Genomic DNA, 26,880 nt, shown 5'->3' on the forward strand with positions numbered 1-26,880 from the left:
TTTATGATGTTACACCATTTATAAACTGAAATAGCTTGATACGTTTTAGAGCTATCCTGGACAAAGTTTGAGAACATATTCAACTAACTGCCACCCCCCTCCAAAAAAAAATTAAATATACGTTACTTTATAAGCAAAAGTAAGACACCTACGTGTGATATCTGATATGAAGTTCTTATCTTTAACATCAAAGAACAAAATGCGTAAATGCTGGAGTATTTAATACGAGATATCCCGAGGCATTACTAAACTTACTTTACTTTGAGGGCTGTTTTCCTTGTTATATCACACACTGATGCATCCGGTTCTAATAACTTGATGAGTTATTGCACATATGTCAAACTTTGTTCTAGCTGTAATAGGCAGCCAATGTAATTCAATTGATACAAGGGTAATCCTTTCTTTAGCTGAGACACCTTTTATCAATCTTGCTCCTCTGTTTATTATGTTTTGCAGGTTCTCGAGTATTTTTTGCGGTAGATTGTAACAGCTATGAAAAATATCTTGCCACTTTTTATTAACGAGTTAAATACAAAGTAATTAACAGGCCTTTTGAGTACTTGCATCCAACTCCCAGCAGTTAAGTGTCAGTTCCATCGTCTTATCGGCGTTTGTTATCATTTTGTTGACATAATTCTACAGTGACAGTGCCGGGTGTTGTACTTGTTTGTCAATTTACCTCTCGTTAAATATTCAGTATGGTGTTTCAGTGTCAAAGAGACAGCTATCAGAAAGAGGTGAGAATTGCTTAAATTGACTAACCATCATGTTAAGGCAGTATTGTACCATAGTGAATAAAATTTTCATAATTTTTAACTGATATATGATGTGTTCCGGCGCCGGTCGAAGTAAGAAAAATTTGTCGAATGTGGTAGTGGCCGATGTATGCTAATTGTTGAATGTAAATGCTTTACATTGTTTCTCGTCATTACATAAGCCGGTATTATTGTAGTGTATTACAGGGCAATGTAACCTAGGAAAAATACTACTTTTTCTTACAGAAAAAATTACAACTACCCATAAGGCTTATAATTTACCGGGGTGTATGTATGATAAGGGCCACCTTTATGTATTATTATGGCTAACTTGGAATACAGCAGTGCAAGGGGTGGGGGCTGGTAAAGTTTTACTGTATTACTGATTCTGTTTTTATAACAGAAAATATGTTTTCCTGTAATAAATAATGTAATTTGACCGCCAACAAACGGAACAACCAATTCGACTAACTTTTAGTAGCCGAACTGGTTGCTGTTATTACAGATGAAATGAAGGTGAAAACCGGTTAAATCACGTTATTTTCTCCAGGAAAACATATATTTTCTGTTAAAATGATTAAATATAATGTCTTTTGCCATATATGTTGTGTTGAAATGTTTAGATATAATGACTTTTTCAAATTCTGTGTCACTTCACTCACGTATGTACTGTGAACGATAATATTAGCAACGTTACCAATGTTACACAGCGTTAACAATATTACAATGTCATTGCTAACGTTAGCAATGGTACGGTAATATTAGCATGTGTATTTTAAAGCATTTTTCCATATACCCTTTACACAATATATAAAAGGGTACAGAACTTAACAAACCCACCTAACCTAACCTAGAAGTTCATAACATTAGCAACACTATATATATAATGGATATTGTTCTGCCACTGGCTCTCTTACGATCGCGGGAAAATAAAACATCAAGCTCGTATGTACTGGCAAGCGGTAATGTTGAGCTGCGCACGCTAACATTAGCAATGTTACTCTAACGTGCAATGTTACGATAACATTAGCAACTCTAAATATAATGGTTCTGGCATCGGCTCGCTTACACTCGCAGGAAAATTAAACATCAAGCTCATATGCACTGGTAAGCGGGAATGTTGAGCTGCGCACGCTAATAAAATAGTAAAACTAACACATTGAAATTAAAGAAATTAATGATTTACTTTTATGACCGCGACGACGGAACTTGTGGGTCACTGGGGTGTTGTGACTGTGAGTCTTTGACGTCTTAACTTCTTTCTCTCTTAGTTTAGTATTGCACTTGGAACACTGTAAATGTTGGGCTATTACATTACAAGATTTAAGAAAATTATCAACATTGGAATTCACCAAAATACTTTCAAGTATGGATTACTGTTGTCGTTTTCTAAAACCTCCATCGTAAAATACGCAAAAAGATGTCACTTGAACTAACAAAGACCTGACTTGGACAAAGGTTTCCACGGAAAACGGTTTGTTGGAAGGCAGGGGTTGGGAAATATTAACCCCCACCCTGTGCAAACTTTCCATACGTATGTGTTCGTGATTGGTTAACGGAAAAGCAACGGAGTCTAGAGAGTAAACATGAGTGAACTAGAATGGGAAACTTGTCCAGAGCTATTATTTGTGAAATCTGGGGGTGACAAGGTAATAAAGTAATATAGCAAGATAAAATGGAGTGTATGATAAATAATATTTAATGGGAATATAAAATGAGGTGATTTTATAAGATATCTGATAATAAAACGTAGTTCTTGGGTCAAGCGTAATATGTATACGAGGGTATTACATATAAGGAATGGTATAGTTGTACTGGATCAAGACAAATACTTGAATAAACCGGGTGAAGTCGAATAGTTACATTTCACGGCTAGAGAAGAAGAAATCCTATTGGTGGAGGAGAAGTCTAAACGCAGGGAGGCGGGGTTTTTGCGCAGAAAGTCGAAACCTGCTATGTACGAACGAACGAGAGCGACTACAACCGACAAGTAGAAATGACAAAAAAATAAATGAAAAACACTGCTAATGTTAGCATGTTACGCTAACATTGCCGCAGCTCAATATTACCATATTTTTTCATGAGACATAGCCTTTGCAATGGCGCCTCCAAAGTTTATCCTCTTATACTGTTTTGTCTTTTCCTCCTTTAATTATACTTCCAAGAAGGTAATGCATAGAGAAGAAAAGGCTTCTTTTACCATTATACTGTATATCGTTTCTCCAGTATGTTTTCCCCACCCAAAACCCCGAGTTCTCACTGGGGGTCCCCCATTATCGTAGGATATAGATACAGTATATGTATATTTCTGAAACTATTCATTTGCGACGGGAACGAGTGTCGTTTTCAAAGAGCGGAATTTTTTCTATAGAAAAAAGTAGTTTTTTTCCTAGGTTACATTGCCCTGTAATACAGTAAAATAATACCCAAAGGCTCCCACATGAAAACCAATAATGGGGGTTTAAATCCTGAAAGGAATACTTTCCAATTGGGTAGGGAAACCTGAAAAATTAATGTAATACACTTCATTAACGGTAGATATGGGTAAATCACGCCGTAACCAGTTGGAAAAAATACATGTCTTGTATTTGTTCCGTAACTGAAATACAAACCACGCTATTTACATTGGGTTTACCTTTTAGCGCAGCTGAAATGGCGAGCCATTAGAATTTAACAAGGGTGTATTACCCCCGCGCTAGTTAGCGGGGGGTAGGGGAGTGGTAGCTAGCTACCCCTCCCTCCCCTCACACACAGATGAATGCTCACTTTCACTTTTGGCTCGGACTGTAACACGTCTCTGTCTTGGTCCTCTCTTGGCAGCCATTGTTTGTTTTGTCTTTACTTAATCGCTTACTTTTCTTTTACTCAATATATATGTAAACATGTTTTCATGTTTGTATATATATTTGAGTATAGAAATCAGTAAGTTTCCTTTTCAGATTTGTGTGTGTAGTGTACGGCAGTTTGGCCACCACGGCGTATTTTATGGGTGTCGATCGAGTTTGACTTCGGTATTTTTCTCTCTCTCTCTCTTGAGGTCGTTCACCCTTTTACTACGTGTTACTACGCCCTTGTAGCTTCCTTTCCGTGTGGGAGGTTGCTACGCCGTACGTTTGTCTCAATTAGTTTATGAATCTAATTGTAGTGGTTTTTTTCAGCTTGTAGAACGATTCCTTTCGGGGTTTTCGTTCTTTCTTTAGTGTTCATTCATTTTTAAATTACATAATTACATAGTTACATAATTATAATTGTTATAATTCTGTTTTGGTTACAGCTCTCCTTCCGTGAGTGTAAGTGGTTGTGAGGGCACGTGCCTGTTGTGTAATTCTTGTTTCCTTTCCCTCGGAATTCCTCTTCGGAGCCTTCCCGGGGGAATGAATGTGTACTAATGATTTTTGTGTTATTTTTTTACAGTTACCGATCTAGTTCGTTTCTGTAATATGGCAACGGTGTGAGCTGTCTTGTTGAGGCCTGGGGATTTGGCTGTTGCTGCCTCCCCCCTTGTATTTTCGTCAGGGGCGTGTCTCCTTCTACTGGAAGTACTCCCGTGACGACGGACAGCTCTCCAGTTCATTTTAGAACTCTCTGGAGGCTTGCCTCCTTGGGCGGGTAACTTTCCTTCCGAGGGAAGTTTTTCCTGTCCAGGCTTGAGTTTTTCCCCTTTTGGGGGGTTCTTCTCTTGCCTTTTATTCGTGCGACTATGCTCTTGGTGCTGAGCGGTCACACCTGCAGTTTCGCTCAAGGGGCTGGGCAACTGCAGGAGCTCCTCTTCGGAGGATTGCTCCTTTTAGGTCACTGGCTGACCAGTCTCTTCTACGAAGTGTTTCTCTTTCGTTCGCGAGAGAGTACACTCATAGAGACTCCTCTTCGGAGGATTCTTCTGCTGCTGTTGCTGTTGGCCTCCCTCGCCGTAAGGCCCACCGTCCGCCTCGTCGTAAGGGCCTCTCATCTCCCTATAAGGGTGCTAAGAGGCGCCTTTTTGAATCTTCGTTTGCAGCCTACAACTTCTTTTTCTTGATCTTCCGCATTGGTGCAGATGGACAGCAGTCTGATCTCGTCTTCCGACGGGCAACGGTCTTCCCGACGGACAACGGTCTTCCGACGGACATCAGTCTCCCGGCGGACAGACAACGGTTTTCCGACGGACATCAGTCTCCCGACGGACAACGATCCCTTCGGGGCAAAGGGTTGCCTCCCACGGGGGTTCTTCCCTTGCGTGTCAGGGTTCCCCTGCGCGCCCTTCTGCTGTGTTCTCTCCTGCTCCTGCTCAGTGTTAGCGCACAGGCGCTCTCCTGCTCATCAGCGCTCTCCTGTTCGTCAGCGCTCTCATGATGATCATCCCTGCTGTTCCTGTTGGTTCCTGTTACGCGCCCACGTTCGCCCTCGCGATCTAGAACTTCGGTTCAGGTCTGGGTCAAGGACTCTTCTTCTATGCGCAGGCTTCCACGCGTTGCCTTCTGCTCGTCAGCGATCATCAGCTCGCCAGCGATCCCCTGTCTCTCGGCGACCGGAGATCGCCCGCGTGTGTTACAGCCGGCACGCCAGCGTTCTCCAACACTTCTGAAGGAACATGGTTCGCCAGCTACTAGCTCACCTGCGCATGCTGCTCGCCATCGCGCGATCGCCCACCTGCAGATGCTGCTCGCCATTGCGCGACCGCCCACCTGCGCATGCTGATCGCCATCGCGCGACCGCCCACCTGCGCATGCTGATCGCCATCGCGCGACCGCCCACCTGCGCATGCTGATCGCCATCGCGCGACCGCCCACCTGCGCATGCTGATCGCCATCGCGCGACCGCCCACCTGCGCTTGCTGATCGCCATCGCGCGATCGCCCACCTGCGCATGCTGCTCGCCATCGCGCGATCGCTCACCTGCGCATGCTGCTCGCCATCGCTCGCCAACACGTCGACATGCCACAACGCGCCATCGCCAACCTGCGCGTTAGCGCTCACCAGCTCACCACCGATCGGCTGTTGATCCATATCGCCAGCGGTCTTCGTCGCCCACGCGGCAGCGCGTTTCCTCGCCATCGCGCTAACGCGTGCGTTCGCCGCCTCGGATTCGCGCTCATTCACCTGCCCACCCTCGCGACAGTTCGCCTGCGCGCCCGCGCGACCGTTCGCCTCCCGCGCGACCGTTCGCCTGCGCGCCCGCGCGACCGTTCGCCTGCGCGCCCGCGCGACCGTTCGCCTGCGCGACCGTTCGCCTGCGCGCCCGCGCGACCGTTCGCCTGCGCGCCCGCGCGACCGTTAGCCTGCGCGACCGCTTGCCTGTGCGCCCGCGCGATCATTCGCCTGCGTGCCCACACGCCCACGTGCCTGCACGTCTACGCTCATGGGCGTCCGCGCCCATGCTCTCCAATGTTCGCCCGCGCGCGAACCGACGGTATTCCGTCGCGCGGACGGACGGTGTTCCGTCGCGCGAACCGACGGTGTTCCGTCGCGCGAACCGACGGTGTTCCGTCGCGCGGACGGACGGTGTTCCGTCGCGCGAACCGACGGTGTTCCGTCGCGCGAACCGACGGTGTTCCGTCGCGCGAACCGACGGTGTTCCGTCGCGCGAACCGACGGTGTTCCGTCGCGCGAACCGACGGTGTTCCGTCGCGCGAACCGACGGTGTTCCGTCGCGCGAACCGACGGTGTTCCGTCGCGCGAACCGACGGTGTTCCGTCGCGCGAACCGACGGTGTTCCGTCGCGCGAACCGACGGTGTTCCGTCGCGCGAACCGACGGTGTTCCGTCGCGCGAACCGACGGTGTTCCGTCGCGCGAACCGACGGTGTTCCGTCGCGCGAACCGACGGTGTTCCGTCGCGCGAACCGACGGTGTTCCGTCGCGCGAACCGACGGTGTTCCGTCGCGCGAACCGACGGTGTTCCGTCGCGCGAACCGACGGTGTTCCGTCGCGCGAACCGACGGTGTTCCGTCGCGCGAACCGACGGTGTTCCGTCGCGCGAACCGACGGTGTTCCGTCGCGCGAACCGACGGTGTTCCGTCGCGCGAACCGACGGTGTTCCGTCGCGCGAACCGACGGTGTTCCGTCGCGCGAACCGACGGTGTTCCGTCGCGCGAACCGACGGTGTTCCGTCGCGCGAACCGACGGTGTTCCGTCGCGCGAACCGACGGTGTTCCGTCGCGCGAACCGACGGTGTTCCGTCGCGCGAACCGACGGTGTTCCGTCGCGCGAACCGACGGTGTTCCGTCGCGCGAACCGACGGTGTTCCGTCGCGCGAACCGACGGTGTTCCGTCGCGCGAACCGACGGTGTTCCGTCGCGCGAACCGACGGTGTTCCGTCGCGCGAACCGACGGTGTTCCGTCGCGCGAACCGACGGTGTTCCGTCGCGCGAACCGACGGTGTTCCGTCGCGCGAACCGACGGTGTTCCGTCGCGCGAACCGACGGTGTTCCGTCGCGCGAACCGACGGTGTTCCGTCGCGCGAACCGACGGTGTTCCGTCGCGCGAACCGACGGTGTTCCGTCGCGCGAACCGACGGTGTTCCGTCGCGCGAACCGACGGTGTTCCGTCGCGCGAACCGACGGTGTTCCGTCGCGCGAACCGACGGTGTTCCGTCGCGCGAACCGACGGTGTTCCGTCGCGCGAACCGACGGTGTTCCGTCGCGCGAACCGACGGTGTTCCGTCGCGCGAACCGACGGTGTTCCGTCGCGCGAACCGACGGTGTTCCGTCGCGCGAACCGACGGTGTTCCGTCGCGCGAACCGACGGTGTTCCGTCGCGCGAACCGACGGTGTTCCGTCGCGCGAACCGACGGTGTTCCGTCGCGCGAACCGACGGTGTTCCGTCGCGCGAACCGACGGTGTTCCGTCGCGCGAACCGACGGTGTTCCGTCGCGCGAACCGACGGTGTTCCGTCGCGCGAACCGACGGTGTTCCGTCGCGCGAACCGACGGTGTTCCGTCGCGCGAACCGACGGTGTTCCGTCGCGCGAACCGACGGTGTTCCGTCGCGCGAACCGACGGTGTTCCGTCGCGCGAACCGACGGTGTTCCGTCGCGCGAACCGACGGTGTTCCGTCGCGCGAACCGACGGTGTTCCGTCGCGCGAACCGACGGTGTTCCGTCGCGCGAACCGACGGTGTTCCGTCGCGCGAACCGACGGTGTTCCGTCGCGCGAACCGACGGTGTTCCGTCGCGCGAACCGACGGTGTTCCGTCGCGCGAACCGACGGTGTTCCGTCGCGCGAACCGACGGTGTTCCGTCGCGCGAACCGACGGTGTTCCGTCGCGCGAACCGACGGTGTTCCGTCGCGCGAACCGACGGTGTTCCGTCGCGCGAACCGACGGTGTTCCGTCGCGCGAACCGACGGTGTTCCGTCGCGCGAACCGACGGTGTTCCGTCGCGCGAACCGACGGTGTTCCGTCGCGCGAACCGACGGTGTTCCGTCGCGCGAACCGTCGGCTTAATTCTTGCAGTATCCATTGCTCGTCTATGGGTTATCGCTCGCCGACCACCAGCTCTCGCCCTTCCTACCACGCTCGCCCTCCTTCTGCGCTCCTTCGCTCACCTTCGTTTGTGTTCCTGCGTTACCGCGCATGGGCGCTTCCACGTTCGCCCACGCGCAAATCTTTGAATTACCATCGCGTGAGCTCCAGTGCGATTGCGACCACGATTCCCTGGGTTGGGGTTTTCGCAGCATGGCCAGCCTGGCGAGTTCTTCTGGAGCGTATTTCCAGAACACGGCCTCACCCCGTAAACGCAGAGCATGGCACTTGCAAGAATAGGAAGAAACTTCAGGGAGGTCTGAGCAACACTCCTCTTTCCAGAACCTGGGTTAGCCCTTCCCCGTCATTCCCTGGAAGGATTTTTGGCGGGGGGGCTTTCCGTTCGAGATTTCTCCATCGGACAAGGGGTGACTGCTTACCCCTTCCTCTGGGGGCTTACCAGGTCCTTTCCCTCCTCGGTTACGGCCCGAGGTTTGGTTCAAGGAAGCTACAGGAAGATCATGGGTACTTTCCTCCTCTCGAGCTCAGGCACCTTGGCCTTTCGTCGTTAAGTATCTAACTTGCGGACAAGCTTGATGTTGTACCATCTGGACGCGCTGACTGAGGGCTTCCTTCGGGTGTCTCATCTGTGGAGGTCGACGACCTCAGACACCTTTCCATCCTTGAGAAGAGTTTGTTTGTGCCCAAGACTCTGCAGGGCTCCAGCGCCCTTTTCTTTCAACCACGTCGGCCTAAGTTATCGGCTACGACAACTGGGACAAGGTGTCCAATTGCAGTTTCCTCCTGTCAGGAACAGATGGCACGGGAGGCTCCCCCGGGGGGGCATAATCCCAAAAGGAGCGGCAGAGTTCACGAACTCTAGGATTGCAGGTTTCTCGCTGGGAGGATGCTTAAGGTTACTCATCCGGATGACAGCTTCCCGATGCCCATTCCCGCACAATCTCTGTGATCAGCCAAGGATATCGCGCCTGCCGTCTCTGTCAGCGAATTCAGTGTCTCTGAACCTCTATGCCATAGCGTCGGCAAGAGTTGCCCGGTTGGGCAGAATGATCCATACCTTAGGCGAAGGTCCTCCATAGGATCATCAACGGCTTCACCCCCAGCCTCTTCAGTCGATCCTTTCTTGTAGGGAAGGATCTGAGAGGGGAGTTCCGTAGTTTGTCGAACAAACTTCGGCCAGCGTAGAACAGCAGAATCGATCAGACTGGTAACGAGGCGACAGGACTCCTTAAACCCTGGTTCGGAAGGACGGGTACTTTCAGTTTGCATTCCATCCATCTTCCAGGGAGCTCGTGGAATTCAGCCTAGACTGCAAGTATTCCTGCTTATGATGCAGTGTGGCTATCCCGCCGTGGCATAGCAGGTATTTTTCCCCAGAGAACTCTCCCTGCTTTCCTCATGGCCGCTCAGGTGCAGGCTTCCGCCTCCTCTGCTTTTTGGAGGGCTGGTCAACTCCGGTAGGCTCGGGTTTGACGTTGGAAACCCCGCTTCTCGTCCGTCCAGCGAGGGTAAGCAACGTCGGTTCTGGTCGGTACTTGGATGGGTGACCACCTGGGGACGCCAGATTCTGTTGCCACATCCTCCGAGCCTTCCTTTCAGTTGACTGTGGCAAGACTGAGGAGAGTCGCAGTACCTGTTCTCAGTCAAGCAGAGCTTTCAGCCCTACCTTGGAACGTTTCCTAGTTCTCCTTTCCTCATTGACCCTTCTATAGTCCGAACGGTCGCCTCAGGATAAGTTCCATGTGGGGCGGTCCAAGTTCCGGTGGTTTCAGGCAACGTTTAACCGGACTTCCTGGCCCCTATGGGACCAGCGGAACTATTAGACCTGCAATGGGTGTTGACCTATGGAACCTCTTGATGGTAGTGGATATTCTCGTCCTTTCCCCACATTCTTGATGCTGTTCTCGGACTCGTCAAAGTAAAGGGGGGGGGGGGGGATGTTCCGGTCCAGGCCTATGGTCAAGACCTGAATGATACCTCTCCATCATTCAGTCAGGCTTTGGGGCCGTAGTCTGGCCCCTCTACAGATCCTACAGCTCCTGCAGAGTCGCCCCGTGCGCGTCGACTTCATGATTCTGGCGTGTTCTAACCAGCAGCGGACGCTTTTTCACACCTTCACATCTTGCAGTAGAGATACCGGGATGATTGAGATTATCTCAATACCACCATCGGCTCTCTCATTCCAGGCAGAGGAATGTTCTCTCCGACTATCCGAGCAGAGCCTCGTAGAAAGAGTGTACCTGGGGGTCTTTGACCTTGAGTAACCAGCAAGTCCTGGTCTGGGGGACCTGATCGCGACAGCTTGGAACCTCAAGCTTCCGCTGTTCTTCCCCCCAGTCTCAGACCCCGAGATTCTGGCAAGATGCATTCCGGTGATGGTGGGACAACTTCGACGCCTGCGTCTTCCCTCCTTTTTGTCTGTGGAGAATGGGTCTCAACAAGACCAGGTTGTCTGTCAACCTTTCAATGGGAGAGCTCCACTGGGACTATGCGCAGAACGGTTTCTGGACCCTCTGCTTCCCCTGACGGAACTACCGGGAGAGCTTCTCCCACGGCACAGACTACTCAAACAACCACACTGCGACATCTCTCCCGAACCGGGGCGTCGCTTCGGCTTCATGCCTGGAGACACTACGCCTCCTCCTCTAGAAGAGACAACCCGCTACAGTCGCGGTACGGAGGTCGCGTCATCTGCGATAGTCATCCGCAGGGGTCTTCCAGGCAAAGTGAAGAGTCTTCGGTGGTTGGTGCCGTGGGAGATATACCTCTTCCCTTGAGGCCTCTTCTCCAGCAATAACGGTCTTATTGCCTTTCGGCGGGAGGAAACTCCTTTCCGCTCTCGGCAATGAAGCCTGTCGCTCAGCCTTTCCCTGACCTTCAGGCTTAAAGGAATAACTTTTTCCTGCCCGCTGGATCTTTCCTCGCTCATGCGAAGCTACGATCGTCCCTGCCCTAGTCGGAGGAAGACCTCCAACTTGGAGCATGGCTCGGACTTTTAGTCCTTTAAGATATCTTCTCAAGACCCTTTACGACAGTCCTCGGATTGTATTCCGCCTTGGGTCTCCTGCTCACTCTGGCCACGGCCAGTGTGTAAGCAATCTTCTTGGTCTCGTACGACTCCGCCCTTTCTAAGGAAGAGGGGAAGGCAACATTCAGGTTCGCTCCTGAGTTGTTGGCTAGACTCAGAATCTGGGGGTCCCGGCCCTTCGGTCCAATTCCTTCAAGATTTTGAGTCTCCATCCTGTATCTGATGTCCCAAGACCTTCTCTTTCTTGCCAGTAAAGGAATCGAGAGGTTAGCTTTGGGAACAGCTGCAGTTTGTCCTCAGTTGCAGCCGTTTTGGGAGCACAAGGAGGACACGGGGGAGAGTCACCAGTATACCTCTTCAGCTCGGACTCAAGGACATTCATCTCGACCTGTCTCCAGACCCTCCCCCGTCACATCGCCCTACAGCACGATGTTGGATACGTCGCAACGTCCCTTGCCTTCGAGTAATACTACTCTGTGACGCAGGTGCTACAAGCTGGAGTCTGGAAGCGTCTAATGACCTTCGCAGCCCGCTTCCTGCAGGGCGTGACCCACAGGAGTCTCGATACGTTTTCTATCGCTCTGTGGTGGCTACACAACAGCTGGTCTAACCTCAGGCTCCTTTTTGGACAGGTAGCAGAAGGTTGAGGGCATTGTTATCAGGTTTTAGTCTGCATGAACGAAAGAATTATGTCTGGCCCTTATTTCTTTCTTCATCATCCCCCTCTACGGGGAAGCAGCATCCTGGTCTCTGCATAGCTGACCTCGAACCTCTGCAGGTAAACCATGCTTCCTTGTGTTCCGAGTATTGAGTCAATACTGTTGCGTCCCCCATACCCTGACGAGGTGGTATTGGGAACGTCCTAACCCAGAGTTCCTTCTGGAACTCCAGGTCAACTGCCTAGGACGGGTCACACTTCTTCCTTCACACACAAGCTTATGTAGGCCACACGGTTCCTTGCAGAGCAAGTAACTTGTGAGGTGCAGGGACTCCCTTTCTCGAGTGCGACTCACTCGGATTCTGAGTCCCCGGGTAAAGCCAAAGCCAGGATGCCTGGGGACTTTCCACCCTACCTAATGGGTAAGTCACCCAATGTAAATAGCGTGGTTTGTATTTCGGTTACGGAACAAATGACAAATTCGAAGATAATTTGTATTTTTCCTAACCATACAAACCTTAGCTATTTACACATATTTGCCCGCCAGCCCTGTCCCCCAAGACAAGTCCTATCTCTAAGTGAAAGTGAGCATTCATCTGTGTGTGAGGGGGGGAAGGGGTAGCTAGCTACCACTCCCCTACCCCCCCGCTAACTAGCGCGGGGGTAATACACCCTCGTTAAATTCTAATGGCTCGCCATTTCAGCTGCGCTAAAAGGTAAACCCAATGTAAATAGCTAAGGTTTGTATGGTTAGGAAAAATACAAATTATCTTCGAATTTGTCATTTTAGGAAAGTAGGGTTATTAGGTAGGTAAAATACAGGGTATACAGACCTAACCTAACCAAGGGGCCGGGTCATCCTCTTTACTTACCATGGCGATAGGTATTTCCCACCCAGTGAGGGCCACTTTCATGATAATATATGACCTATGACAGTATATTACTAAAGGAGTCATTTCACCAAGAAATCTTCCCGGAAGTCTGAGCTACTATCTCAGTGTGCCTTAGTTGCCACAGGTCACGTGTAGTCGATGGTTGGTCTTGCCTTGGTCTCCCATAGTTACACATGATTGAGGAGTGGTCATCTCAAAAAAAGATCATAGCTCAGTTTTTTGTCATGTCAGTAAAAATCCGAGCCTCGACCTAAATGTCACACAGGAAACATCGGAAGAAGGAGCAAAATCAAGGAAAGGATGTATTAGTCGAGGGAAGATCTAAGCTAGAGCAAGGATGAGCCAGGCTCAGTCCTCTTGAATGAGAACCAATTGCAGAAATGGTCATGCTCCTCGACACTCACTCGATCTGTGTGATCTAGCTTCGCTCTTTTGTGATCAAGCCTCGTTCCACATGACCTGTCCTAGACTTGTATGCTCCCTGGATTAAGATGGGTTTAATGTGCAACTTATGTGCTCTTATGCTTCAATTAATAAAGATCAACCATCACTTCAGTTACGACCTACCTTTGCCTAATTCACCCCTTCTGAAAACAATATAAATATTGCGCAAAACCAAGCATCAAGCATTACATGCTCTGCTCTCAACAGCGACAAATAGCATTCTTCTTTATGACCTCGCCCAGATAAAACTTACTTTGCTGTCATCCAATGTGGATCCATTTTGTTGTTTCAGAGGCTGGTTAAAAACTGATGGTCAGCCACTGATCGCAGTGCCTTTTTATGCACCTGCAGTAGGTCGTGTGCAAATCCAGGCGACCTTGACAAATTTGCGTGTAGCTCGGGTGAGAATCTGTTGATAAAAGATAGAGGATTGAATGTATAGAGCGAGGCTAGAGCATTTATATACATCTAAATCACATTGATCAAGATTAGCAAGATCTACCGTTGTCCCACTGTTGCCAAGAGATTGACACTGTGTCACAGATCGATTGAGCAGGTCGATTGGAAAGACGCAGGTAGATTGCTTGTTATTCGTGTACAGAGCATATTGGGTGCAGGTAGCGTGTACACATCGAAGGTCAAATTAGTTAATATCAAACATAGTGTACGCAGAAAACAGTGGGGCAGGTCAAAGGGATTTTACCCGTGACCATGGGAAAACCAGAGGTGTTATCATAGTTGCCTGTGGTTTCGTGCAATTTTTCCTGATCGTACACGGTGAAATGATGACTTCTACTGTACTTGTTTCAAATACCTTTGTAAATGGATTGTATTCTAATATTTACAGACATTACAGCCAATCAGTAAGTGGAGAATGTTGTAGTTATTAAAATTACCCAAGTAGATCGATCTCCCCTGTATCACTTTGTTCGCATTGTATCCATCTAGGAACTAAAGAGTATGTCATAAAAAATGGTTGAAATATGAAAACATCTTGGAACACTCGTAAAACTTTCTTAAGTTTTAATTGTTTTAAAACATCAAGTAATGATTGCCAGAAAAAAGTCCTGAAAGTGTTTAACAATACACTAGTGCATACGCAATATGTCACCATTACCTTCCCATACATGAACGAACTGCTCGAAACACTGCCATGCTGTTCACATTTTTGTTGCTTTACACATAATTTATTATATGATTGCCTTTATTGATTTTGAAAGGAAAATGCCTTGGTGATCAGCACTTGACTGTTTCTCACAACAAATTCTGTATTGGGAAAAAATATAGCTTGAAACACCATTTTCTTGCTAAACAGCCAAACAATATTGTTTTTATATTTCTGAATTGGCTACTATTGGTACAATAAACACATGTTAAATAACTTAGGCCCATATGTGCAAACCACTATTTACAGTTGATATGGTATGCTATTGTCCGCGACCCGTCAAAAATGACAGCTAAATATTCAAATGGATATGCATATACATGCACACAGATTTAACCCTTCCCATCCCCTCCTCCTTTCCTAACTACCTTTTAGGGGTACCCCTTCTCACCAGGGTATGATTACTCCCCTTTCCCCCTACCTGAGGGATGGGAGAGTCTGAGTAGTCATACATTTAGCAATGCTATATATATATATATATATATATATATATATATATATATATATATATATATATATATATATATATATATATATATATATATATATATATATTTATATATACACATACAATATATATATATATATATGCTTATATACAATATATATATACATACACACCCATTGTTTTATAGGGGAGATAAGCCTTCAATTTCTTTGAAGCTTAACAAGTTGAACATATTGTAATTAACCTCAGATAGAGTTATATCTTTCATGTAATATTCAACAATTTTTACATACATTTTTGAAATTTCATCAGAAATTTTCTAATTTTATCATTTTCCTTATTGGATGATTGAGATTTCTCAGGCATCATGAAATTTGTGGGGTTATTGCAGGGACACATGCAAAAAGAACCTAATGTAATGGAGTGTAAACACACCCCGACTCAACTGACTTAGAGTGCCATGAATCATAATGAAACAGAGGGATGCTTTCTAACCTTACTTAGCTTAGGGTATCAAATCCTACCTGGCAAAGGGGTTTGCGCTTTCCCCTAGCCCTCCCAAGAAAATCTAAAGGCCTGGAAAATAGAGCTTATATTACATCATAACCTAACCTTAAACACTGATATTGTAAAATTTTCAGACACCTTAACCTTTTAACATGGACTGAAGTGTCTTTGATAAATACATTGTATAAAAGTCCTAGATTATAAGTAATTAAGGGATTTTGACGAAGGAAAAATCTATTTCTGGGAAGAGACCTGTGACGCCCGGTGAAAGAAGTCCTTCTTTACACTTTTCTAATATAAATCTTCCAAATATACTAGAGAATGATAAAAGCATGGAATGCAGAGGTTACTACCCTCGCGCGATCACCTTGTGTGTGTCGTGTATACAACAGGGGCGTGTGAAAACCACTAATCACAGGCTGTCTTCCATTTAGATTATATATAGTAAAACAAATATTCTATATAAAGTATACTACAATACTGGATAGCAATGCATCAATTATTTGTTAATTAATGTCGTCCAATTTTACAGTTTGAAACAACTGTGGTGAGCTGTAAACCTTCAAAACAGGAATTTGTCCATGATGGAAAGAAGAAAAAAGTAGATTGCTATGAAGTAACTTTTGAAGACACAATCCTTTTCCCAGAAGGTGGTGGTCAGGTAAGTTAAGCGATTTTCCCGCTGCATATTATTTTTCTTTATTTTAATTGTAAAACTGATATCCTTTTTACTCTAGCTTCTTTAATTCATCTTTGATCATCTGGGTGCAGATATTTTGTTTGTCAATAGTAAATACTGTTATCTACTGTCTGTTATTCTGATAAGACATTTTTCAATATTAAACTTACCCGATGATCATATAGCTGTCAGCTCTGCTGCCCGACAGAAAAACCTACGGGCGGAATACGCCAGCGATCGCTATACAGGTGGGGGTGTACATCAACAGCGCCATCTGTCAAGTAGGTACTCAAGTACTCGATGTCAACACAGAACCAATTTTCTCTCTGTCGTGCCACTGGCAAGACCTACTAAATACGCTGTTACTAACTGGATTTGTTTTCACAACTATTTGGTGAAGTACACTATTCCAGTTTTGAGCTTTCGCTATGCAGGGGTTTTATCTTCATTTCAAAACTTGAACTCGTTTTGGATAGATTTAATTATGGTGACAAAGAGAGTATGGACTCTCTTTCACTTTTAAATGGCCGACCCTTCCCTTAGACGGAAGTGTGTTTAGGTTTTTAGTAATTTTGCTTAACACGTTATAGATCTATATATTTTATATCTCTCCGCCTTTTTAGGCCTCTTCGATTAACTTTCCATTTATTATAAACATATAAAAATAAATTTTTATGTTTTGTTTATATGCGACCTGTCCTGATAGTAGGCGGTCCTAACTTGGAACCGAAGTTAATTAACGTTGAGCCCGTTATATCGTATTTAACCTTTAAAGAATTTAAAACTTTTTAAATTTTAATGTTTTATGAAAGAATTTCTTTGATAGTCTCGTAATGTTTTCAAAGATGAACTAACGTTTAGTTTTTTAGTCTACGCAGTTGTTGACGTTCAGGACGTTCAACATGCGCTTTATCGTTACGATAGAGAGAGAGTGTATCACGGTTTCACTTTGCAGTAAGAGTAAACCGATTCTGGCGTTTCGTTCAATCTTTCTTAGCTTAAATGGTTTAAATTCTAAATTAAAGGAACTTTTTATTTGGAAAACCTTTCAGTTTTTTCCTTTAGCAAATAACATGTTTTGACGATATATAATTGGGCTCTTCTCTCAGGTGCGAAATCAAGAGAGAAAGAGAGAGAGTGATAGAGACGGAGGGAGAGAGAGGAGAAAAACGTTTCGTTCAAGCGGGTAACGTTGTTCTCGTTTTACTCTCCTCCCTAGTCGCTGTACGGGGAAGAAGGTAAAACGTTTCTAGGGTTTTATTCTTGTTCCCAGGCTATGTGCGGTGAGAGATTGTAAACGTAGTTTATTTGAAATAGTGTTTAGTCTCTTTCCCAGCCACTGAATTCTTTATCTTTATAATGTTTTCTGTTGCATTATACGACTGTTTTCGCAATTACTACCTTTTAATGAAGGGTAGGATTGCGTGTTTCAGGTAGAAATCAGTAAAAGTTTCGATTTCAGTGAAATAAGTGCAAAACAGAAAATCGAAGTGATAAAGTGATATGCGCAAAGTGTTACAGTGTTGCGTCCGAGGGTTCGTCTGTTCGTGCCTGTCGTTCACCTAGTCCGGGACCTCTTGCAAGCTCCCAAGCCCAGGGGAGAAGTAATGTCGAACGACTTATGGGTTCGTCAGGCCTTGATCAACGAACAGACGTTTTTCCCTCCGTGGTTTCGGGCGTATCTACCCAAGATCGCCCCACCCACACAAAGACGAGAGAGCCCATTTACTTCTCGTCTGCGGAAGAGGTTTCTCGTAAGAAACCTTGGACCAAGGTCTCGCAGCTTTTTAAGTGCAAGTCGGTCCCTTCCGCGCAAGTCCAACGGCCCAGGTGTAGCCACTGGGTCAGTTCGGACTCGCTGCAGTCTTCCGATGACTGCACACCTCCTAAGAGAGGCAAAGTGGTACCGCAACAGGCAGTAACTCCGTCTGTTGCCACACCCGCTGTTGTAGACCCTAAGTCACAACAGGCAGTAGCTCCGTCTATTGCCGTACCCGCTGTTGTAGACCCTAAGTGGTCTTTGCTGCAGTCTATGCAGACTCAGTTAGCTGCTGTTATGCAGGAGTTTCGTGCGGAGAAGGTTGACGCTGCACCCGTTAGCCTACAACCTACCACGGTTGTGCGCCCAGCAGACGCTGTGGCTGCCTGCTCCCACACTCCAGCTGTGAGAGCTCCTCCACCCATGCGCAGTCGACCCTGCCAGACGCATGCTGACGTTCACAGACGCACGGAACCCTCCGTTGACGTGCGTGTGCTACCACAACAACAGGAGGGTGGAGTTAAGCTGCCGTGTTTTGACACGATGCGTCAGCCTCCGCAACCCACTGTGGTTACCGCCACTCGCCCGCAGCAGACTAGTCAGTCAGGAGTTGAGGCTTCCCCACACAGCTTTGGTTGTTGCCAGCTCACAGACTGTCAAGCAGTTACATGACGTTGCCTTCTGGTCTGCTACTAATGCACCAGTGCTGTATGTCCTCACGCACCTGTTGTGGTTGACAGTGCAGTTTTTTGACAGTTCACAGACTGTCAAGCAGTTACATAACGTTGCCTTCTGGTCTGCTGCTAATGCACCAGTGCTGTATGTCCTCACGCACCTGTTGTGGTTGACAGTTCACAGACTGTCAAGCAGTTACATAACGTTGCCTTCTGGTCTGCTGCTAATGCACCAGTGAGACCCTCACTGAGATAACCTAGCTTTTCTCGGACAAGGTTCCTGTAGATGAGAGAGTGCTGTTCTCCCTCCTACTGATATTCCTTTGAGGACTCTGTCATTTGGAGAGGAGCCTTAAGCTGCTTAGCCTCCTATGGACTTTAATTAAATCATGATGATTTTTTAAGGATCTTCGTCCGGATCTTGTAACTGCTGCTCCTCGTTCGCCTCACGTCAGAACTTACACTAGGCCTAGCTACTTCGAAGCCGTTGTTGTTAAGCTAGTGCTCTCTCGCTCTCCTAGAGAGCGTTACGTCGGCTAGGCGACTGGTTTTTGCACCAGGAGGAGTTTTAGGGATACAGCCTTTTGATTTCCCTTCTTTTTATCTGGCTTATAGAGCGAGAGTCTGATAGGACACGAGAGAAGTTCTCAGCTTGGGAGTTCATGCCTCTGCCCAGGTAGACTTCTCACTTCTGGTAGACTCGGCCAGGCGCATAGCCAGGAGACGCTCCAGTTGTTTACAGGTCAACTTCTCAACTTTTGTCGAGCCTTTGAGGTTTTGCTGTACTATTATGTCACACATAACAAGGCTTCCAGGGATGGTAAATGGTTCTGCTTCAGTCGCTAACCCCGTCTGTTGCCACACCTGCTCCCGTAGACCCTAAATGGGCTTTGCTGCAAGACATGCAGTCCAAGCTTGTGTCCTTGATAGAGGACTTAATACGGAGAAGAACCTTCTGGCCAACAGCCTTCCTACCGGTTGGTTGTGCGCCCTGTTGACGCTGAGGTATCCTACTCGCGTCCGCCAGTTGAGGTGGTTCCTCCACCGATGCGACCCAGTGTGGGTTGCCAGTCGCACGTTGACGTTAAGCGACGCTCGGAGGTGGTTGTTGACGTTCAGTGTGTCACTAGGAAGACGTTCAACAACCAGCAGAGGTGACTTGTTGTGACGCAGTGCGTCAACCTCAGCAACCCGGTACGGTGTTGACTGCACAACCCAGACAGTCTAGACAGTTTCGGGTTGACGCTGTACTTCCTCGCGTCCCCATGGTTGTTGACAGTTCACAGACTGTGCAGCAGTACCATGATCTTGCGTCCGGCTCCGTCACGCATCCTCCAGTGCGACCGGATTCAGCGAGTCAGACGTTGCCCACTCCGTTGCCGTTTCCTCATCAGTTTCGGATGAGGAACCCTCTGATGAGGACGTTGCTGAACAAGACGATCAACCCCCAGCCCTGCTATCCATCCAGAAGATGCTGAAGAAGGAACGCTGCCCTGTCAGGCTGTGGATGAGTCTGGTAAGGACACTGTCATCCGTGGTTCATTTGTGTCACTAGGAAGACTACACCTCCGTCCTCTTCTATACCATCTAGCTTTTCACTGGAAAAGGACAAGACGCTAGAAGCGGTCTCGATCCCGGTTTCCGGAAAGATAAAGTCTGGTCTGACTTGGTGAAAGGACTATATCAACCTTAGAAAGGGTCTTCCCCTGACTGTTCAGACTCCCAACCACGTTCTCTTCTCGGACGCATCGGACGTAGGCTGGGGTGCGACATTAGACGGTAGGGAATGCTCGGGATTATGGAACTCGAGTCAAAGGACAATGCATTTCAACTGCAAGAAGCTACTGGCAGTACGTCTGACCTGGAAAAGCTTCAGGTCTCTCCTTCAAGACAAAGTGGTGGAGGTGAACTCGGACAACACACGGCTTTGACGTACATCTCCAAGCAAGGAGGGACCTACTCTCTGACATGGTACGAGATCGCAAGGGACCTCCTCACCTGGTCAAAAGGTCTAGACTTTTCACTAGTAACGAGGTTCATCCAAGGCAACTTGAATGTCATAGCAGATTGTCTCAGTCGGAAGGGACAAATAATTCCAACAGAATGGACCCTCCACAAGGATGTATGCAAGAGACTTTGGGCCACCTGGGGCCTGCCAACCATAGATCTCTTCGCAACCTCGATGACCAAGAGGCTCCCAATAGTTTGCTCACCTATCCCGGACCCAGCAGTAGTTCATATAGATGCCTTTCTACTAGATTGGTCACATCTAGATCTATATGCATTCCCTCCGTTCAAGATTGTCAACAAGGTACTGCAGAAGTTCGCCTCTCACGAAGGGACAAGGTTGACGCTAGTTGCTTCCCTCTGGCCCGCGAGAGAATGACTCACCGAGGTACTTCGATGGCTAGTAGACGTTCCCAGAACACTTCCCCTAAGGGTGGACCTTCTACGTCAGCCACGCGTAAAGAAGGTACACCAAGGCCTCCACGCTCTTCGTCTGACTGCCTTCAGACTATCGAAAGACTCTCGAGAACTAGAGGCTTTTCGAAGGAGGCAACCAGAGCGTTTGCTAGAGCAAGGAGAACATCCACCCTTAGAATCTACCAATCGAAGTGGGAAATCTTCCGAAACTGGTGCAAGTCAGTATCCGTATCCTCGACCAGTACCTCTGTAACTCAAATAGCTGACTTTCTCTTATATCTGAAGAAAGAACGATCTCTTTCAGCTCCCACTATCAAGGGTTACAGAAGCATGTTGGCATCAGTCTTCCGTCACAGAGGCTTAGATCTTTCCAACAATAAAGATCTACAGGACCTCCTTAAGTCTTTTGAGACCACGAAGGAGCGTCGTTTGGTTACACCTGGTTGGAATTTAGACGTGGTACTAAGATTCCTTATGTCAGACAGGTTCGAACCGCTTCAATCAGCCTCCCTGAAAGATCTCACCTTTAAGACTCTTTTCCTGATATGCTTAGCCACAGCTAAAAGAGTCAGTGAGATTCATGCCTTCAGCAAGAACATCGGATTCTCATCCGAAACGGCTACATGTTCTACAACTTGGTTTTCTAGCGAAACATGAGCTGCCTTCTCGGCCTTGACCAATATCGTTCGATATTCCAAACTTATCGTATGGTTGGAAATGAACTAGAAAGAGTATTATGTCCTGTAAGAGCTCTTAAGTTCTATTTAAAAACCTTTACGAGGCCCTTCTGAAGCTTTATGGTGTTCAGTTAAGAATCCATCTTTGCCTATGTCAGAGAATGCTTTATCCTATTTTATCAGACTGTTAATACGAGAAGCTCATTCCCATCTGAATGAGGAAGACCAAGCTTTGCTGAAGGTAAGGACACACGAAGTTAGAGCTGTCGCAACTTCCGTGGCCTTTAAACAAAATAGATCTCTGCTAGTATATTCGACGCAACCTATTGGAAAAGCAAATCAGTGTTCGCGTCTTTTATCTTAAGAATGTCCAGTCTCTTTACGAGAACTGCTACACTCTGGGACCATTCGTAGCAACGAGTGCAGTAGTGGTGAGGGCTCGACCACTACAATTCCCTAATTCCATAACCTTTTTTAATCTTTCTCTTGAAATGTTTTATTATTGTTTTTGGGTTGTCCGGAAGGCTAAGAAGCCTTTCGCATCCTACTTGATTTGGCGGGTGGTCAAAGTCATTTCTTGAGAAGCGCCTAGATTAGAGGTTTTGATGAGGACCTTTAGTATGGGTTGCAACCCCTCATACTTCAGCTCCTAGGAGTCGCTCAGCATCCTATGAGGATCGCGAGGCTCAGTAAGGAAGACGTACTTAAAAAGGCAGAGTAATTGTTCAAGTCGACTTCCTTACCAGGTACTTATTTATTTTATGTTTGTTATTTTGAATAACTGCTAAAATGAAATACGGAATACTTAGCTCATAATAATGTCAACATGTAATGCTGGTCTCTACCCACCCCCCTGGGTGTGAATCAGCTATATGATCATCGGGTAAGTTTAATATTGAAAAATGTTATTTTCATTAGTAAAATAAATTTTTGAATATACTTACCCGATGATCATAAATTAAAGGACCCACCCGTCCTCCCCAATAGAGACCCAGTGGACCGAGGAGAAAATTGGTTCTGTGTTGACATCGAGTACTTGAGTACCTACTTGACAGATGGCGCTGTTGATGTACACCCCCACCTGTATAGCGATCGCTGGCGTATTCCGCCCGTAGGTTTTTTTGTCGGGCAGCAGAGCTGACAGCTATATGATCATCGGGTAAGTATATTCAAAAATTTATTTTACTAATGAAAATAACATATTTACACTATATTTTTCCTAAACTCTGGGACCAAACTTATCACACCAATAATTATTTATAAAAGGTTATAAGAGTAATTTTTTACTTATAAAAAAGTAGATTAAGATTTGTTCAAGAATTTTTAATGTATAGATACATTTCATCACATAGATATCAGCCATTTTTTTTTGCTATATTCTTCTACATTCTTGTCTCCTTTATACTTGAGAACCACATAGTCAGTTACTTAAATTGCATGATCCTGTTTAAAGAATAAGAAGACAGACCACTGAATTGTATTTGATAACTTTTAATCTACAAATTTATTTGCAGCCTGATGACCGAGGAACTGTCAATGGCATTCCAGTGCTGCGCATCATACGTCGAGGAGCTGAAGCCATTCACTATTTAGAATCCTCTCTAGAGGCTGGAAGTAAGGTTACTCAGAAGGTTGACTGGCAGCGGAGACATGATCACATGCAACAACACTCAGCTCAGCACCTCATATCTGGTGATAAAAGAGATTTTGACGAAGGAAAAATCTATTTCTGGGCGAGGAACCTGTGTCGCTCCGGAAAATGCTCCTTATAGCACCATTTCTAATGTATAAATACTGCTAAATATACCAGAGATAAAAGTTGCATGGAATGCCAGGAATAAACCCAGCTCGCTCACTCTAATTGAGTGTCGGTATAGTAACTGGGACGTGTTAGAACCACAACCAGAGGTCCCTTACCAGTTAGTCCTCTCCTTCCTCAATATCCCCCGATACTACGAGGTGCCGTTCTACTTCCGACTACTGCCCTCTACTACGACTACCCTCTCCCCACCCCTACCACTTCCCACGCTTCTTCCCCCATTCCTACTAGCACCCCAAGCTTGGACTAGCCTAGGGTGAGGGAAAAAAGGGGGGTGGGTTCACTGGGCGACACAGGTTCCTTGCCCAGAAATATTTTTTCTTCGTCAAAATCCCTTTTCTGGGCTTGACCTGTGTTGCTCCGTGAAATAATAACAGAGAATTGGTCCTAATGCTTGGGAACACACACAAAGGTAAGGAACTGAAATAAAATAGAATATTGAATTAAGAGAGTTTAATAGCAAATCTTAAACTACCAATCTCTTAAAGTACAATACAGTACTCATCCAGAGACCCAAAATTAAAAGTTAAAAATTTTGGGAAAACTCCCAACAAACAAAGATCATGAGATGTTCAATTATAACAAGAAAAGACATAAATAAATTATATACATCATAACCATGGGGTAGGGTGGAAACCAAATGAATGACAAAGGTATGGTAGGGAGAGTCGGCAAGGCGCAGGTGACGGCCCGCTCCTTATAAGGAGACAAGGCACTAAAAGAAAAAAGAGATAAGAAGATAGGACGTAGTTACAATGGTTCCGCTATATCTGGACGAACTACGTTCCCTGCTGCCACTGTTGCAAATTTAAGGGCCTCTAAAGATTCCAAATAGTGGCGTTTGAAGACTGTTGGTGATTTCCAGCCTGTGTATCTTTTTAATTCTTCAAAATTCATGTGATGGAAATAATTAACTGATGTTGCCACTGCTCGGATATCATTGGCATGTGGGACTGAAGCAGGATTGGCTTGCTTAATAAAATAAAGAATCTGCTGCCTAATTTCTTTCAGGGAAATAGTTCCTCCATGTTCTCAAATAAACAAAGGGCCTGAAGGTGTATTAGTAGTTCTATTCAAATAAGCTTTCAGAGTGTTAACAGGGCACATGGAGAGATCCTGAGAAAGTGGGACAATCTTCCACGGGGTCCATCTATTCTGGGATCCTCATTCTTTGCTAAGAATCGTCTATCTGGAGAGAGTAAGACCTTACCAGAAGAAAGAAAGTAATGTGACCTGGCTCTCTAGATAATGCCGAGAGTTCAGATATTCTGGCTCCTGAAGCTAAACTTACCAAAAATAACGTTTTTCTAAGAATCGTTACATAAGATCATGAGTCATTATATATATCAGAAGCCAATTTAAGGACATCATTTAGAAACCAAGAAACCACGTGTGGACGAGTTGCTGGTTTTAGCCAAGCACAAGCTTTGGGGATAGATGAAAAATACGAATCCATAAGGTCAATATTGAACCCGAACTGAAATATTTTCTTCAAAGCGGACTTAATTGTGATAATAGTACCAGCAGCTAGTCCCCCTTCAAACAAAGTTTTGAAAAAGGTAACTGCCAGATTGGCAGTCATCGTCTGAACATCCGAGTCTTTCAAAAACTTCGCTAACTTCTTAACAGCAGAATCATATTGCCGAAGGGTGGAATCCCTCTTGTCCAACTCCAGGAACAATGTGTTAAGAGGATCGATGTCAGCATCCTTCTGTGCCGCAAATTTCATGAAGTCCATAAAGTTAGGGCACTCAGAATTCTTGAGGAAGCTGACACATTGCGAGTTTGTACTGTTTGCGTTAACTTCGGGTTGGGGAGTCCCAGTACCGCCAAGAGAGGAAACCAGTTGCTTTTTGGCCAATTGGGAGCCACTAGAGCAATCTGTCCTTTGAAAGTCCTGAGCCTGTCCAGAACTTTCATCAGCATGTTTATAGGAGGAAACAGGGAAATCCTCCGCCAGGTGTTCCAATCGATAGACATGGCGTCCGTGGTAGAGGCCAGAGGGTCCAAGTTGGGGGCTACATAACATTGTAGTTTGTGGTTTGATTCCGTGGTGAATAGATCCACTTGAAGATCCGGAACTTGCTGGCAAATCCAACGGAATAACTCTTGGTCCAGGAACCATTCCGACTCCAGCGGGGTCGTCCGTGAAAGTGCTTCGGCGACTACGTTCCTTACGCCCGCCAGGTGAACTGCTGACAAATGCCAATGGTTCTTTGTTGCCAGTGAAAATATTGCAATCATCACCTGATTTATGTGACCTGATTTGGAACCTCCCCTGTTGATGCAGTGAACTATCACTGCGCTGTCTAGAATTAATCTGATATGTTGATTCTTTGACGGGGAGAGCCGTTTTAGAGTCAAGAATACCGCCATGGCGTCTAGAATATTGATGTGCAACTGACGAAAAGTCACTGACCACAAACCTTGGACCTTTTCGAATGGGAAGTAACACCCCCCCCCCCCCCAACCGCTTAGGGAGGCGTCTGTATGGACTACTAACGCCGTCAGAGGGAAATGAGGAGGTACCGACTTTGCCATATTTCTGACTTTCGTCCATAGGTGAAGTCTTTTTCCTTAGGATAGATGGAATCCGAGAAACCTTGTCTCGTCTTTGGTTGTTTGCCCTGGACCGCCAAACTCGATTGATGTCCTTCAATTTGGCTTTCGGTAGAACGTCTGTTACGGAAGCAAATTGGAGTGAACTTAAGATCCTTTCTTGGTTTCTCCGAGATGTTAATTTGTCCTTGAAAAATCTTTTCGTGTTCTTTGCTATCTTTTTCCCCTTTTTTGGAGGAATTGACAGTTTGTGGGTGGACAGGTTCCAATGTAGACCTAACCACTGGAAGCATGATGCCGGCGTCAGGCGGGACTTTTTGAAATTTACTCGGAACCCTAAGTGTTCCAGAAACTTTATTACTTTGTCCGTTGCCTCGCGACATTCCTTGTCGCTGTTGGCCCAATTAAGCCAATCGTCTAGATAGGCCACTAACTGTATTCCTTGAGTTCTCAGCTCCTGGACCACTGTTTCCGCTAACTTCGCGAATATTCTGGGAGTGATATTGAGACCGAACGGCATCACCTTGAAGGTGTATGCCTGTTTGCCTAACTTGAACCCTAGAAAAGGGCGAAAATGTCGCGCTACCGGAACATGATAATAAGCGTCTGTAAGATCTATAGAGGTGGTGACGGCCCCACGGGAAAGTAAGGTTCGTACCTGCGAGACGGTCAGCATATGGAACTTGTTGTATTGAATGTATGTATTCAAATGAGACATCTAAGATGACTCTTCGTTTGTCGGAGTCTTTCTATGGCACGCTGAATAAGCGACCTTGAAACTTTAAACGCTTTACCTCCTTTATTGCATTCTTGAAAAGGAGGTCTTGTGCGAAAAGCGGGAGATCTGCCGTTGGACTCTGATAAAAACTGATTGGGGGGGTTTTGGGGGCTTGAATCCAACTCCACCCTAGGCCCTTTGATACTATGCTGTGTG

At 47.1% G+C, this 26,880-nt stretch overlaps 1 protein-coding gene across 1 annotated transcript in view; it reads left to right on the forward strand.

Moving 5' to 3' along the window:
• The first annotated feature begins 581 nt into the window (after window positions 1–581).
• LOC137644080 (alanyl-tRNA editing protein Aarsd1-like) overlaps window positions 582–26,880 on the forward strand; it is a 97,065-nt gene continuing 70,766 nt past the window's right edge. The window contains exons 1-3 of the mRNA XM_068377017.1: window positions 582–737; window positions 15,888–16,016; window positions 23,083–23,260. Coding sequence (XP_068233118.1) covers window positions 699–737; window positions 15,888–16,016; window positions 23,083–23,260 — 346 coding nt within the window. The 5' untranslated portion in view covers window positions 582–698. The remainder of the gene's footprint in view (window positions 738–15,887; window positions 16,017–23,082; window positions 23,261–26,880) is intronic.

Source organism: Palaemon carinicauda, chromosome 7, assembly GCF_036898095.1.
Source record: "Palaemon carinicauda isolate YSFRI2023 chromosome 7, ASM3689809v2, whole genome shotgun sequence".
In the NCBI taxonomy this organism is placed as follows: domain Eukaryota; kingdom Metazoa; phylum Arthropoda; class Malacostraca; order Decapoda; family Palaemonidae; genus Palaemon; species Palaemon carinicauda.